Below are 17249 nucleotides of genomic sequence, written 5' to 3'. Positions count from 1 at the left end.
TATCACTTGATATCGCCTTGATATCACCTATTGTCGGTGGCCCAAATTGATATCAAGGTTGCTCTCAACTTCATATGAAAACAGACTCAGATGTTCTGGTATCCCACTAACTTTTTGAATCTCTTGGTAATGAATGTCTTTACCAACAGGCAGCTGAAGCTGTGCGTATGACAGGCTTTGTGGAACATACCTGTCTGTCACTAGTCAGGCTCTATGAAGACGATTCTAAGCAGCACAATACATGGAAGAAAAATACTAGGGTGAGAATCTGTTGTTTCTTTGGGACAAGTTTCAATTTTAGTAGACCCTACTATAGATACCCAAGTCATGGCCTGCAAACTGTTCTTAACTATTCAGCTAGGAAGTTTACTAGCTCATGGTATGACAAGATTTAAGTTTTTGGATTTGGGTTCTGGTAGATTCTACCTCATTCAAAGCATCATAGAAAGTCAAATTTCACAGTGCATAAAGCTGTGTATTGGCCATCATGGTCATTTACTTCAAGAAAATATTTTACTGTGTTAATTCTGTTTAGCATTTCAACCAATAGATGCATTTTGCCATCATTTGCCTGTTCAGGATGTACTTAATCATTACATATTATTTTCATATTTAAAGGCATTGTCCAAATTTGGCAATTTTGCAGTCCTATACTAGAATCTACCTGTATGTAGGTATAAGCCTTGAAAATATTTAGAAATTTGCTATATGGTGCTTCTGAATGTTTTAGGTTTACATCGATTCTCCTTTTGAAAAGGTCTCATTTAGCAGATACAACAATAGTCCAGCTACACTGGATATGTGAAATTGGAACCTTTTCAACATCTTTGTTGGCTGCATTTGTGCTGTGTCAAATGCAGAAATCAGTAGTTGACATGTTTGGAAGGATTAGACATATTCCATTATCTATGCATTTTCAGGACACAGAGACAGATATTACAACATGGCTGGATGTGTATGTGGAATCTATTACCGTGACAACCACCTTGCTTGCCACCCTGAGTCATGCTTTCCTTCCTGATGCCCTCAACTTCTTTGGGGTGCATCGTGTTCGGATAATGGAGGTAAGGTTAGAAAATGATGAAATCAGATTATCACTTCTGTGCTATGTGTAGTAACTAGTGAAATGGAGTGGCAATCTCCTGGAAACAGTGGAATTTAGAAATGGGCAGAATGTAAATCGTAAATTTTCATGCATATGAAGTGAAAATATTTTTAGAAGGACATACATGTATGGGTATTATTGCTTGTGATGATTACAAAGCAACTGTGAGGTGTGATTTAGCTCCAGGTGCTGTGCAGGAAATATATGAATTGAGCTCTAGTCTTGAGTGAGGAATTATTGATGGTTGTACCCGCATTTCAGTGCAATACATAGTTCTTGTGTATTTCAAAGCTGAGCAGAAGTATTATAACCTAACATGCAATGAATACACACAGTGTTGAGTGAAGGTCTTTTTGATCTTCCCATGTTTTTCCAGTGCCTGGAGTCACTGTACCTTCTCCCTGGTCCTCTGAACCTGACGGAGGCACTGGCCAGTACAACGCTCATCTACCAGCTGGCCCACCATGTTCCTCAGTGGCGCTTCCACATGAGTAAAGAGCTAGGAGCTGTGCAGGAGACCATGGCCAGGCTGACTCGGAGCATTGTGGCTCTTCTTATCAGACCCAGACTGCTGCAGCACATGATGGAGGTTTGAGTCAAATACATACAAGCCTTTCAAGATTTCAACATCACTCTCATCTGAGACGTATTTGCCCATAATGCATTATGCATACATGCTGAAGGACGATCAATACTATTTCTTAAATATCTACATGAACATTATCTTTCAAATCAAATCAAAGTGTGTGTGACACCTGGCCATACTAGTCCTGCTAGACTAAAAAAGATTTTGTGCAATTGTTTAGATGATGCTGTCATACTACACTATCTGGACTAGACATGATTAATTCTGAAATGCTCTAATGTCAAACTTTGTACTCATACCATGTGTTTTACATAATGAGCACAATGGTATTAGTGGTAATGTTAAGTGGTAGTGGTGACTGGTAATGTTGAGAGTTTTGTGGTTGTCTTTGGTTCCCCCCCCCCCCTTCCCATAGATGAGGACAAAAGGCAAAGAGTTGAGTCAGAGCCAAGAGCTAAGTCAGCTGACCCACTCCACATCTCGTCGCCTTCTCCAGCATCAGATCTCTACTGAGCAAGTGGATTCCAGTGTGGACAGTCAAACCCAGCAGGTGCAGACAAGGTACCACACCCACCAATATCACCACTCTTTATTATCAATACATTATGCAGTTTAGTAACTGTAATAGCTTTATTTTTGATAGACTTGCATGTTTTATATTACAATAAATGACAGTGAAATAGTCCTCTCTGTACTACTGGTAAGTGATTTATGAACCATTCCTCTGCAGGAGATAGTGTCCCTCATTTGATTGGTCATCAAGCTTCATTTCTATCAACAATGATAGTAATATATTTACACTTCTCAGCACCTGACAACTTATGCAGTCGTCTTTGTCATTCCTAGCTGACGGCAATCCAATTTGTATAGCTCACATTGCATGAAGTTATTCTAACTTCTCATCTTTGTGTGACATATTTGATGTAATTTTCCAAATGTAGCTCATACAGTGACACAACATTTGCTCTTGCGACAATTGCTCTGGTCTTATTTTCTTCAAACATTTAGGTTAGGGTTGTGATGGGTTTAGGGTTTAGTGTGATGTGAGGATTAGGATTAGGGTTAGAGAATGTTTGTTGGAAGGTTTTATGTTTGGCTTAGCATGCAGATATTTCATGGGAACAATTGTTGCAGGAGCAAATGTCATGGAACCAGCTCATACAGATAGAATAGTCCACAGGTATGCGACCAGTGATGAATGCCATAACCATGAGTCATCTCTTGAAGCATGACTGGAAATATGACAGGATTTTTTTTTTTTTGATTTTCCACCAGTCTGGTCACCATCCTGAGCCACACCCTTTCTGCTCTCCGTCTCTTCAGCCCAGACCTCCTGGAGACCCTACTCAATCAGGTCAGGTTTCTTCACAGCTGACAAGTAGAACTACACTATGTACTTCTCTATGGAGACATTTTTTTTTCTTCTTTTTTAATGCCAATATCAAAATGATTCTCCAGACTTTCAGCTGGAATCAGCATGCATAAAAATTATGTTTAGTATTTCTTGTAAAGCAAACTTCTGAGATAATTGAACAGTAAGCAATTTTGTTATCTATTTCTGGTATAAAAACAACAACAACGAACAAACACAGCAAATCACTCTTCCAGTGTTATATTTGAAAGTAAAGCAGTCCATAACTAAGGCAGGTAATGCATCTCAGATACTTTCTTAATAGATGTTGTCTGAATGTCTAATCATCTTGTGAATGATGACAACATGCTGTTGAAATTTAACACTTAAAAATTTGTGTCTTCAAAGACAGTGTGAAGGTGAATGGTCTGAAGTTACAAATTTTATTCTTGGTGCAGGTGTTACAGATGCTTGTGTAGGTCGATGTCTGCAGCTGTAAATGATGTGTAATGTCAGACCTCATTGTAATTAAGAATTCAAATGTATGCTGTGTTTCGTTTTTCCCATGTATGCATATGCAGAGCCTAGATGTGACAGAGTATCCCGTGTTATACAGCCTCGGATTCAGCACACCCTCCCTGGACCAAAAAACCCCTGCTTCTTTTGGAACACTTCTCTCCTGTATCAACTGGTGCCTGCAGATGTTACCCAAGGTGTGTCTGTATGCCTCCTCAGTGAAGGAATGTCCGAAGGTTGTGTGTTTGGCTTCTCCAGTCATCCTTCCACCATGTGCCCTCTCTGTACCTAGAAATTTCACAAATTCATCAAAGAAATTTGTGTTGTCGTGGTGCAATGGTCAGGCTCAGATTCTATTATTTCCACATCTATGAAATACAGAGAACAACTTTGCCAGAATGTTACTTCAAGTCTTAACTGAATTTTGTCCAAGGCTCTAACTATATTTCTTACACAACAGAGAACATATTTATCATCTAGAAATTATGCTCTGCCAATTTTGTGACCATTTTCCATCATATCATCTGTCTGTTTTGAGTAGTATTTGTTAACCTTGAACAAGAAATGTAAATATTGCTGCACACTTCTAGACAGTGCTTAGATCAGTGATAATGTGGTGTCAAGATTTTCACAGGAAATTGATGATCTTTAAATTGAAAAGCATTTTGTCATCATTGATAAAACACAAAACCTGTTTGGAATCTGCACCATGGAAAAGAAAAACACTCTACTATAAGGGTCTGCATGGAAGTAATCACAACTAACATAATTTGATATTTTCCAGCTGGATGTCTCCAAAACGCCAATGAAGGTGACAGAACAGAAAACTTCATCCTCACCTGACAAGGGTATTCAAAGGTAATAAAGATGATGTGCACTTGCTACTCATTTGTTACAAAATGTTTTAAGGATCTAGCTTTAATGAATATTTCTGTCTTGAAGACTTTCTTCCTTCAAGGTTAGGCCAGAAAATATTCCTCTTTGTATAATCATTGGTGCTTTTTTCTTCAACAATTTGTAATGTCATAGTCATCATCATCGTTATCATCCTCATGGGTTATAAACACAGTTGGACATGAACAACAGAGAATTGAATAAAAATGTTGCCTTGTAACTTGTACGGGGTATATCACAGTTAAATATGCTATTTCTATTTCAGTGTGTGTTACACAGAAAAGTTAGTAAACTTGAGAAGAAAAAAAAATAAGTAAACATGAATATCGATACTCACATACATGAATGCACAATTTTCCAAGTCGTCTACAGGAAAGTTGTAAATGAAATTCATTGATATCATGACAGATTCGAATAATGTGATGTTTTCCCTGTGTGTGGTGCCAGGTCATCACTGCTGTTTGTCCTTGAGAATGCAGTCCTGCTAATCATGGCTCAAGGGATGCGGATATTTCGTGACCCATCCATTCCTCCTAGAGACAGACAGCTACTGAAGAGAGAACTGGGCTCAGAACTGGTATGTCACTGTTCCAGCCATATCTTTAGATAGTACCATGTTGTAGAAGTTCAGTAAGAACTGTTTTGCCTGGCTAGTATTTGAATGTTTCTCTTCCAGAGGAAATTTGTGAGAACTGATAGAAGTTTTCTCTCCTCTGCTATTGAGACTAAATACAACTTCTGAAATGTTGTTTATCTGTTGCTCCTGTTTCAATCGATTTACTACTCTAGTTTCTTGATTCATTGAAAAAATGAAAAGACAAATGGAAAATACATGATAAAATAAAGTAAATATAAAGTCTGCAGCAAGTCTGTGCAAAAACTTGGGTCTTGAGAGATGGTAGCTTCCTATGCTCCATACTTATGCACAATAGTATAGATTTGTATCTAAGATTCTGGACAACTATATACTGACATTGAGATCCAAATACTTTCTTACTTTACAGCATATATTTGCAAGACTGTTTGAGTCCTACATGTTATTGATGATTGATCAGTAATGATATATGTTTATCTTTTAACATGGAGACCACTTTATGATAAGTGTCATTTATTGTATATGTATATGTATATGTATATATGTATATGGAAAGTTGAATATCTAATTGAGTGCTGTTTCATATCGTTGTTAAATTTTAGAACACATTCCTGACAAGCCTGCAGCGATACTTCCGTCGGGGTAAGCTTGGGTCCCCATCTGATGCCAGTCCTGGTACAGCAGGGGGATTGTCAGCCCGTCTGGCCACAGGGTCAGCAACAGGGAGCCTGAGCAAGGCGTCCTTGAATGCAGCTTTCACAGAGGCTAAGGAACAGCTCTTCTTCAAGGTGGTCCAAGTCTTTGTGCAGCAGCTGATCAAATAGGCCTAAGCAGGAGACTAACAAACTTGTGTCCCAATGGGGCTTGGAAATCCTAAGTGTCCTTCTACAAAATTAAGAAATATTGGAGAATTTTACAACCACAGGTGAACTTTCTCCTCCTGAAGTCACATGAAAGAAGTAACTCCTTGATCAAACATGGTAATGAAGTCCTGTATTCATTGTGTTGTTTGATGTCAATGATATACTTATGTGCTTGAGCTTGATATGCAGATGGCTGAAACAGAAGATATGGGGTCTTTTTTTTACAAGCTGATGTTTACTGAAAGCATTTAAAGATTCAATTACCAGCAGTGCTGGCTTAGGACAGCCCGCTCTTGGGATGCCCTGTACTGTGTTTGTGAGGTACTACACACTGTATACCAAGGTACATATGGCCTCTGCACACAACAGTGTGACATGTTTCATACAGTGTTTGTAATCATCAATTCAGTACACACTGCCACTGTCTCTCTGAATATTCCTAGTTCACAACAAGTATGCGCTACATTGAATGCATGGATTGTACGTGTATAAATGAACAGGCCATTACATTCCCATAATGTGCAGGGACATGTATTTGTGCATCTGATGTACACCTGTGAGCAGACACACACATCTTTCCATATCCATAAAGAGATAGTCTAGAATGCATTTTGTCATGCTGTTTTTTGGTCCGTTTCAGGAAGTGGAATTCCTTGTCAAGTAGCAAACACTGCTGTTTCTTCACTGCATGAAGTACGTTTTGGAGAAATGTGAGTGGTGCAAAAGCACGTACATGTGCTGATAAAGCTATCTTATTGCATAGAATCACACGGGGATTGATGGACATAAAAATCATGTGCAGTACACGTTATAAAGAGTAGGGTTTAGTCATATCACATTATAATATGCTTCTTTTGTAATGTCAGTTTAAATTACTAAAGTAATTGCTACAGGAGTTAATTTCTGCATTAGTGCCTGTAACTGATGGGTTTTTATTTGAAATTCGAAAGAATAGAACATGTATATTAAATACAGGTAAAGAGCCTTTTAGAATGCAGGTCGATAGACATGACGATGTCATAGCTGCATCATCAATGCAAGGCCTATAATTGCAACACCTTTAATTGCCCTTCATCACCATTTACTGTTTCGTTGATGTGCTTTTGTATATGACCATGAGCCATGAAACGGGAATTGCACACAATGAAATTGTAACCTGCTGGTCACTGATTAAAATTGTCCAAAATATTTTATGAAAAAGGACCAATAGATTCTATTTATGGATTTTTATGTAAGAGTTATGTTCATGCAAAGATAAGAAAATAGAGGCCTTTCTTAGAGAGAAAAACGTGATGCAGTGTTTGACGGTTTCCGGTCAGCTATTCCAACTTCATAGTAGTTTTCACGGAAATCAAGTCTAAATTTCAAGTCTCTGTTTCCTCTCCTGTACTTTAAAGTTTTTCCTCGTCTGAGGATATGGGAGTGAGAGTTACTGCAACATAATGTGCTTTCTGCTGCACACTGACACAATTTTTAAAAGGCAAAGTATTATATATTCTGTGTAAAGATAAAATGTTATTTTGAAAGTACCTTGCATGTGATTTTTTTTTTTCTTAAAAGTTTAGATAAGGGCTCTTGCTGTAAAGATTGCTTATGCGTTTTGTTTGTTAAGTGTTATGTGAACTGTACACATGAGTTTATGTTGTGTTATGATTTTGAAATAAAACATACTGCAGAGTGCATAGTGATTAGTTGGATGGAGACTCATTACTAGAACAGTTGTCAAAGGTTAGAAAATGGTTGCTTGGTCTACAGCAGACACACACATTCTTGTAAGGTGCTTCAACTGGGGATATGATTGTTTGCTCAAGGTAACCGCTCATATTCAGTTTTCTTTTGTTTCGCAAATATTCTTTTTCTTTGTTCCGATTCATTGAATAATTGAAATTCAAAACTATATAAAAATATTTAAATTCATTTAAGGTAGTAAAAAAAAAATGCTTCAAGAAGCGTATTGGTGCATACACAACATTTCATTTGTTTTAAATACAATATATTTTGAGCAAATGGGCGTATGCCTGGTGTAAAATGTATCCCCGGTTGCCGAGAGTGAAACACTACAATACCCCCAGTTGAAAATGCACACACACACACACACACACACACACTAAAATATACATATAAACCGTAGATTGTATGTTCATGGTAAGATGTGGTGACGCAGAATGCACACTTGGGTCTAAGGATACATGTACCAGGTAGTCCATATCAGGGACATGGGACTGGGTTCACAAGGACCCAAACACTGAATTTCATGCAAGGTATCCTTTTCTCCGAGTACACTGGAGTACAGCTGTATGGATGAATTGCTCTGTCTGTAGACACCAGTACGGATGAAGAATAATAACTGTTAATGGGACTCCTGGAGATGAAGTGAGTTTAGTGCCAAACAAATTATCCAGATGAACCACAGACAGGTTCTATCAAAGTTGAAGTTATCATATCTTGAAGCTCCGTTGAGCGTCGGGGCCCCTAAGGTTCTTGATAAAAGTTAAGAGAAAAACTACTAGCACATTATATATTAATGTACACCCAGCATAAGACTCAAAATCAGACAAAATACTTGAAAACATGTCCAACAATGACATTTAATGTGTAGGCCAAATCAACACAATACGGTACCAATGTTTGGGAAACTGAACAGATGCTTGCAATGACTTAATATGCCACATGATATTGTTTTCCCCTCTTTTTTTTTATCAACATGTTTGTTTCACACTTCAAATATAAAGTAAAACTGAATACAACAATGTTTGTCGTAACTTTCCTTCATTGGTATCATTCAAACAGCACAGAGCGTATTCCAAATATTTTTGCTCATTACCATAATCAAACAGTTTGAAAGTAAATACAATGCAAATAGTACAAGTGATTCCCTTAAAAAAAAAAAAAAAAAAAAAAAAAAAAAATCATTGCCATTTAAAACTGTTATTCCACCAGCATTGATTCCTCAGATGATTGGTTGATTCTCAAAGCCACCAGTGAAGTAAAATTTACACTGCTTACTGTGTGAGTGTCATATATGATGAGGTTAACACCCCCCTCCCCCACCCCCCCCCCAAAAAAAAAACAGAAGACAAATGGCAGTGTCTATATCAATCATTCTAAAGTAGGCATAGCCAATGCCACATTTAAGCTTATACACTGTACCCGCATTTCTGCCACAGCAGGAAATCACTGTAGTGTATAGACCATTTTCTTGCCAAAAAGGGTTCTATGGATTCCTTCCATCAATGCCAAGAACAGAGGCATCTGCTGATCATAGTCAAATAATTAGTCACACCCTTTCCTACAGCCATGAGCATAAATTGAACCATAGTACAGTGCACTCCCGTTACAACGAACACGGTTATAACGAAATTCGTTATAACGAAGTAAATCTTCTGGTCCCAAAATTATCACCATTAAAGTCTATGGTACAAAATTCGCTTATAACGAACACGGTTATAGCGAAATTTCCGTTATAACGAAGTCTTTTCCGAGCGCCACAGACACAGAAAAACAAAAGAAATGTGCTCCGTTATAACAAAATGCGAATTGCTTTCGAAAATACATAGCGGAACAAGCATATATAGCGTTTCTGCATGGGTGAAAGCTTCTCACCACTGTGTGTATGCTCCTTGTGTCACGCACAGTTTCTGAGGGGAACTTGCGTTTATTATTGTAATACAGCTATCCCATCACATTTCACATAGCTTTTCAGTGTATAATGAGTATTCAGCAAACTGAATATGATATATATACGTGGTTTCCTTGTTTTCGTTATATATTGTATTTGTTCAGTTATAACGAAATTTCGTTATAATGAAAGGAAACTGCCGGTCCCGAGCATTTCGTTATAACGGGAGTGCACTGTACACTGTACTGTACACTGTACTGTATAGGAGAGAGAACTTCAGGCCTTGCACAGTACACCACACATCGAGTGTTGCCTCTAGCTTTTAAAATGAGCACACTAATGTGTACAAGATGTGTACCTGGTTGTGAGTCCTTGTAGCATGTATTCAGAACCTGATCATCCCCTCCCCCTTTTATTTCTTAAATCTTGTAAAAAAAAAAATTAAGGGAAAGAATTACTATTTTACCATTGAAAAATCATTACCATGGTTTGCCCAAATTAGCTCGTTATATGACGTAAATTGTGCATAGACATGCATGTTGCAAACTCTGTAACAAGATAATCTTTTTGCAATAAAGAAATCTGGTTTAAGTGTATAGTTTAACAAGGTTCACCTGTACATGTACTGCTTAAGTCAGCTATACACCTACTTGTATTTCTGACTACCAGCCATTAGTGTTTACACAGAAAGCTCTACCATGCACATGATACAATGCGTATGCCTCATAACAATACTGTTGCAGAGATGGCTGCATGTTATAAGTACTCATTTCACCTTAAGCAACCATCCAAACTTCATGTTTTCAAAAAGCAGACATTAGGTCTTTCAGTTACAATTCCAGAAAACTTAAAACTCATGGTACCAGCAGCATTTTCCACTGGGTCAATAATTGTTCCTTTGCAAGCACAGTAATTTCATGATGCTCCCTCCATGGCTACCTCGGACTGGACCTGGATAAAGAATGGTCCTTCTCGCACGTATCCCTTCAGTCTCAAGAGGGCAGGGCGACCAAAAATCTCTTCTGTGTGGACGGCCTCTGAGAGAGCTTTCACCACTTCAAACTTGACTTCCTTGCCTTCCTTGTCTGGCTCGGTGGAACGGTCCAGGAGATACTCCAGGAAGCCTGGCTCCTGCCTGAGGCATCTAGCAGCCCAGGGTTGGTTGACTAGGGCCCGCAGGATGAGCAGGGCATTGCAGCGGATCTCAGTGAATGGCTGCTTGCATAGAGACAGGAGCAGGTCCCATGGCTTTGAGGCAAGGTTTGTAAAGCATTCCTCCTGAGTACTGAGGATATCATCTGTCTGTTCCTCCACCTACACCAAGAAATCCATGGTATTTTTAACAACCCATTTGAAAAAACAAACAAACAGTGAAATACTTTGTATACAGAGATAAACCCAAATTTACATGAGCATTCATACACATAAGAAGGTAGTAGTTAATCACTTACTGGTAAAAATCGTTTCTCTACTAATAATCTAACACCATAACCTCATCCTATTTTAGTCATTGCTCATTCACTAGTATTCTTGAACAGGTTGATGTGACATATTACTCTCTTTCATTTCTCCTATATTTAAGAGGAATCAATTTTGTAAAATTTGGGTGCAAGTCCAAGGTAATTGGTGAGGTAACATCACTACACTGTTTCATGATTACTGTATCTAATTAGCAGATGTGATCATGACCAACAATACTTTTTGTCACCCTCTGTACAAATGTATTTGTAAGATCACAGCTGTTAATCTACATTCTAGCAAATATGTTGCAAAAAGGAACCAATGGGATTTAAACTTGTGATCTACTGTAGATGACATATTTGAGTCATAGTAGTTCTTTTTCCGACATGTTTTTTTTTTTTTTTTTTTTTTTTTTTTTTAATGTAGATCAGCGATCCTACAAATGTATTTGCGCAGGTACAGAGGGTAACAATAGAGATAAAAGATATCACCCTTCTGAATTACTAATCTCTTTCATTCATTTAATACTGACTTTTTGTCTGTATGAAAACAAATGAAACAACTATTCCTTGTATTTTGATTTGTTAGATTCATTTCTTGTCCTTTTCTTATTTATATAACCTTGATCAGGAAGCAGTTTAATGAAAGCAGCTCACATTTTGCATAATGTTAAATGTAGAAGTCCTTGGCTTTGCATTGCAGGCACTATTCTAATTCTTGCTATTGAATGTGGGTGTAATTTAAATCCAGCTGTGCAGGCTGCTTTTGTGATTAGAAAAAAAAAAAACAACCCTCAAACATTATTAATAGAAGCTTCATGATCTAGTCGAGACAATTCTTGAGTAGTTCATGACAATCATTGATGGATTTACTTACAGCAGCATGTTGAATGCACAGAGCAATTTATTCAAAAAAGCCTTTTAACGACTGCTTCTAAAATAAATAATATTCACAGTTGAATGTCCTCATTCCTTTCTATGGATCAGAAGACAAGGATAGGGGAGAAAAGAGGTAATATTACATGTTTTCATGTAAACCTACACTTACCTGGAGAGTGAAAAGATCCTGCATAGCTGACAGGGCACGGACTCTGGTCTTTTGTGGGGGCTGAACCAACAAGCGTCCAATGTGTTTCATTGCATCAATCATTCGTTGACCTTTAGTATGAAAGAAGACACAACTTTAACAAAGACGAAACACAGCAAAAGTGTTACTTACAATCTGCATCAATAAACAGAATGTGCAGTCAATTGGAATGTTAGCATAATTCAGACTTCTGGGCAATCTGTGTTTACCTTGTTTATTTAGTGTCTGCTTCCCATCTGCTGACTTCCCAATGAAGCCAATGGTCTCCACAGCGATTCCAACAAGTGATGGGTCATTACTGGGCAAAAGGTCAAAGGTCACCTGGAGGAAAGCTCCATGTTTCTCTATGATCGCTTTTGGGTCGAAGTGAGCCATGCTCCCAAAGAATTTGATAATGGAGGGGATCAGAAAATCTTGAGACGGATCGGCCTGGGCACCAATTAGAAGGTTCTCAAGCCTCCCCATCACCCCTCGCTGGTCGAGGAAGAGCATTGCATGCTGGGAGGTGGCCATATTAGTCAGCATCTCAATGGCATTGAGCTGAATGAGGTCATCATCTGTGTCTAGATCCTCAAGGAGAGCTTGGAGAAGACTGGATGAGGAGACATGTTCAAGGCCAGCAGGAGAAGATGAAGCGATGCTTGTCACAATCTGTACATGACAAAACAGATTCTGATAATCTACTACTCCTATCATAATCTACAAATTCCTACACGTGTTCAGGAATTTGGGGAACATTTATTCAAAAGTAATCCTTCTACACCTTATATGGCTCCTTTTAAACAGCACAGAAAATCCAGAGCTACAAACTGCCATATGATCATATCTTCCCAGTAGCAGGTCTGACAAATATCAAACAGATTTTCACAACTTAAAACTGTGAACTGGTATATTGGTGTGGTGCTTAATGCATTTCTCTTTAATTTGTTTCAAACAGCTTCGAACTACATGAAAATTCAATGTTTTGGTCTGTTATTATTTCTCCACTATAAAATGGCATACCAACTGTGTAGCATACTATCAAACTTAAATTTACTTAATGGTTCTATACCAGGTTAAGGTACATAACACACCCACAGTATGTAGGAAGTTTAGATAGTTGAAGAAGCAGTTTTCCACTTAAGTGAAGAATTTATAATTTCACATTCACAAATGCCGATAGCAGTATTACATAAAATATTGAATCAAACATTGCTGCCTGTCTAGAATCTCACCTCAAAGACTCGGTAGCGAATGGTTTCACTCTTTTCCGCAGTCTTCTGTAAATCCTTCAGTGGCTGACCCGCTAAGAGTAGCTCCTGACCATTGGCAGTTGATCCCACATTCTGCAGCACAGCGATAGCTACCTTGGCAACAGCCAGACTATCATCGCCAACCCTGGAGATGATGAGGCAGATGAGGTCTGGATTTGCAAGCAGGGTCATCAGCCCAGAGGGCTCCTCAGCAGCTCGTTTGATCTAAACATAGCAAATCATTATTTTTTTCAAGAAAAAAAAAATTTAAACAAATGACAGAATTTCTACATGTAGAAGGCGTAACACTTGCATAATACAAAAAGAGTGCATCTCTATAATCCATTAGAGATACTAATTAACTAAATATGTATCCAACTGTACTCACTTGATATCAAGTTGATTTACTAAGTACTTCATTACCCTTTACAATCACGAAACACATATTCTTGGAATACCACAGCAACTGAAGAGGGAACTTTGGAGGAGACATAAAGCAGTCAAACTATTGTAGCTTGCTTGTGAAAACGTTTACTAGTTCCTTTACAGTAGTCGCATGGAAAATAATTTAAAACGAAACACACACAAACAAAACAAGTGATTAAAGGGGAAGGCTAGTAACTGATCCGTGGGAATCAGTGGAAATGCTGAGAGATGATTGTTCCAATCCTTATGGGATTCATTCAAGAGTTCATTGTATATCTATTGTTGTGTGAAAATGATTTGCTTCAGAACGGTCTCATATTCAAGTAATGTGCAGATTAATGCTCCGTCACTGACCAGGGATGCTAACCTGGAAGCATTAAACTGCACATTACTTGAATATGAGACCATTCTGAAGCAAATCATTTTCACACAACAATAGATATACAATGAACTCTTGAATGAATCCCATAAGAATTGGAACAATCATCTCCCAGCATTTCCACTGATTCCCACTGATCAGTTACTAGCCTTCCCCTTTAAATGGCACTGTCACAAAGTATTAATCCAAGCAAAGCAGTAATTGCAGTGGGTACCTGAAGGAATTTAGCAAATTTATGAAGAGTAATATTGTCTGTATATCATGCTTTCTGATCCCCCCTAACGTGTGTCACCAATGAGCAATCCACTCAATCAAACCCAATAGGTGGGCTGACCAAAGTTGTGGAGCTGGAGATGGGAATTCATAAGAATGCAAAAATGTCAACAAATACTGCCCTCATGGAAAATCAAATCACACAGTAAAGTCTAACACATGAATTCACCACTGACCTGCTTGAGACAGAGTGCTCTAATGTCACTCTGTGGGTGTCCAAGGCCCATACAGAGCTCATCATGGAACTGGGCTAGTACGACATCTACATCAATGTTTTCCAAAAGCCTGCCCAAAATATCTCTACTAAGCTCTAGTTCCTCTCTGTTTCAAAAGAACAAACGAACAAGTATCATAATTTAAAATGTGGGTGAATTAGACAATCAAAACTTTTCAATTGTTGTTCCTTTCTTGCACAGAGCAATATCTTTCTTCATTCATTTCAACAAAGCCTTTGACAATGCCCCCTCTCTTGTCAGTCATCAGCCAGCAATCCAGGCATTTTAATATGCATAAAGGGTCATGCACATGCAGGTATGACCTCAAAGAAGAAAGTACCACTTTATTGACAGTCTCTATAGGTTACAGATTTGTAATTTTGGTATGACATGTTCAGATTCTAGTCTAAAGTAAAAGATGCCACTGCACCAAACAACTTTGGCTCAACATGTCGTAGAATCTATAATCAAACCATTGCACTCAAGTATCATCAGATGCTTGCAGAAATTGACCATTGACCCTTTGGCCTTGGCAAGCTTGCCCCCCCCCCCCCCAAAAAAAAAAAAAAAAAAAAAAAAAAACACAACAACAACACACACAAACAAAAAAATAAACATATAGACTGACCCCCCTCTAGTCTAGATTTCTTCCATGACCCCTTACTTGGGTCTGAATCATTATCATGCCTCCATCATTTATCAATCATGACCATGCCTTAATAACAATGTTTATTTAGTAAAATTAAAGTTTAATTTGAAAAATCGGGAATAACTATCTAGGCAACAGAACACTTAGTATAAAACGTAATTTCAGTGCCATCAGGGCATCGCCAATTCGGATATAGAGGTCTAGTACTCGTACTACTTACTAGACTAAAGTAGCGGACCCAGTTTGTGGCAGGTTAAGGCCTTTTCAAGGGTATTTAGTAGTATTCTGGTAAAACGGGCAACAGAAATTAAATAATAATTATTTATTTATTTATTTTTTTTATTGACAGAGGTACAAAGGCGTCTTGACACTGCATCACAATTTTGTATGGTGGACAATTACCGGACCCATCCCCGACATTTTGGTCACTGTTGCAATCCTCAACACTGACAAAGGAAATGAATTTTAGTTACACGAGGAATCCTTACCATACCATGCCAGGCCACTTTTCATAGTAAGATTTTGTAAAAAGTTACAAACAAGGAATGATGGTGGTTGCCTAGCAACAGAACAAAATTGTAACGTTTTGTTAAGAAAGCCATACTTAAAAACAGTGACAGTGTGACACAGACGGTGTAGTATGAAGGCCATCATCCGAATTTTTTCATGATTCTGGTATACACTATCAAAAGAAAGGTAGGCCTAAAAGCTCTTCAGTCATCAGTTGCTCTTCAAATAAAACAATTAGAAAAAAAAAATACCCTTTTACTTTTGAAGATATGGTTAAATTTAGATATTCCTAGGGGTGCCGCAAATTGGACCCCTGCAGCAACCTGGTGCCGCGACTCTACCTGCGCGCTGCGTAAAACGCGTTAGTTTCTTTTAGGCCCTACTGACATATCACCAGACCATAGTATCGCTCCAAACCATCATACAGCGCAAGAAAGCGTGCATGGGACTGACGCAAGCTGAAGAGCAGTCGCCGTACCCAACCAGTCCTCACCTATTTGTGGAATTAAGACAGGAAAACACAGGATCAAAAGAGACATTTTTCAGTAACTCCTTCAGTTCTGACGGATGAGTTGATTGCAAAACCACCTTGATACCCTCGAGGGTAGTCAAAAGGTCCGAACCATTGTTCAAATTCTGCAAAAGAGTGTTAATCTTGTCCGCTGACTGCGTCCGCACTGCCATCTTCACACGATGATATTGCTTTTTCTTTTCTTTGTTTTATTTCTTTTTGCGCCCCCCCCCCCCCCCAGGGGGCCCCCGGCCCCCCCCCCCCTTCTCTTTGAAAGTCAGCTTGGCATCAACGCAAGCTAAAAGCAAAGACAAAACAAAACATGATCATCAACAACACAAACAAAATATAAACGACGGGACTTGGGGGTGGGGGAGGGAGGGAGGGGTAATTAACGTGTACCCTTGACCCCACCCGGCCGCGCCGGCAGGCGGACCCCCCCCCCCCCCTAACCCTAACCCCCCCCCCCCCCACACACACACACACACACACACACACACCAAACACATTCCGCTGCCCTTTGAATCAACATCTTTGTTTGAGCAAGGAGCTATTACACACAGTGTGTAATAGCTCCTTGGTTTGAGCCCTATCTTGAGAGCTAGGAGAGTAGGGATCGAGAAGTGGGACAAAAATTATGATTTGATGAATTTCCTCCTATCGGTCCTACTAATTGACGCAAACTAATGCAAACTAATGCGAACTGACGCAAACTAATGCAAACTTAATGCAAACTACTAATTCATGCAAACTAACGCAAATTACTAATTAGTGCAAACTATACAAATACTAATAATCGCTAGCGGAGAAAATTAGGCTGAATTACAGCATCACCTGGACCTGGCTCTTCCTAGGCCACCTAGTCGTCTCGAAACAGATATCGATCCATCCTTCTTACTCCACATCTATTGCTACCATATATTTGTGTGTGTGGTTTTTTTTTTCCCCTCTTTTTTTTCACTCTCTCTCTTTTTGTTG

The 17249-nt window shown here is 38.7% G+C and overlaps 2 protein-coding genes across 2 annotated transcripts in view; one reads left to right on the top strand and one right to left on the bottom strand.

Moving 5' to 3' along the window:
• LOC140240345 (nucleoporin NUP188-like) overlaps window positions 1-7598 on the top strand; it is a 71234-nt gene extending 63636 nt beyond the window's left edge. The window contains exons 42-50 of the mRNA XM_072320109.1: window positions 150-260; window positions 921-1064; window positions 1482-1694; window positions 2107-2252; window positions 2967-3045; window positions 3624-3755; window positions 4343-4416; window positions 4900-5029; window positions 5650-7598. Coding sequence (XP_072176210.1) covers window positions 150-260; window positions 921-1064; window positions 1482-1694; window positions 2107-2252; window positions 2967-3045; window positions 3624-3755; window positions 4343-4416; window positions 4900-5029; window positions 5650-5871 — 1251 coding nt within the window. The 3' untranslated portion in view covers window positions 5872-7598. The remainder of the gene's footprint in view (window positions 1-149; window positions 261-920; window positions 1065-1481; window positions 1695-2106; window positions 2253-2966; window positions 3046-3623; window positions 3756-4342; window positions 4417-4899; window positions 5030-5649) is intronic.
• An 872-nt stretch (window positions 7599-8470) lies between these two features.
• Window positions 8471-16444, bottom strand: LOC140240826 (26S proteasome non-ATPase regulatory subunit 5-like). The gene is made up of 6 exons (XM_072320595.1): window positions 16254-16444; window positions 14563-14707; window positions 13291-13533; window positions 12286-12727; window positions 12038-12147; window positions 8471-10843 (listed from the first exon to the last, which is right to left on the bottom strand). The coding sequence occupies exons 1-6, from the start codon at window positions 16442-16444 to the stop codon at window positions 10445-10447; spliced, it is 1530 nt and encodes a 509-aa protein (XP_072176696.1). The 3' UTR covers window positions 8471-10444.
• Between the last annotated feature and the right edge of the window lie 805 nt (window positions 16445-17249).

Source organism: Diadema setosum, chromosome 17 (assembly GCF_964275005.1).
Source record: "Diadema setosum chromosome 17, eeDiaSeto1, whole genome shotgun sequence".
NCBI classification, from domain to species: Eukaryota; Metazoa; Echinodermata; class Echinoidea; order Diadematoida; family Diadematidae; genus Diadema; species Diadema setosum.
This window is presented reverse-complemented; position numbering and strand designations above follow the sequence as displayed.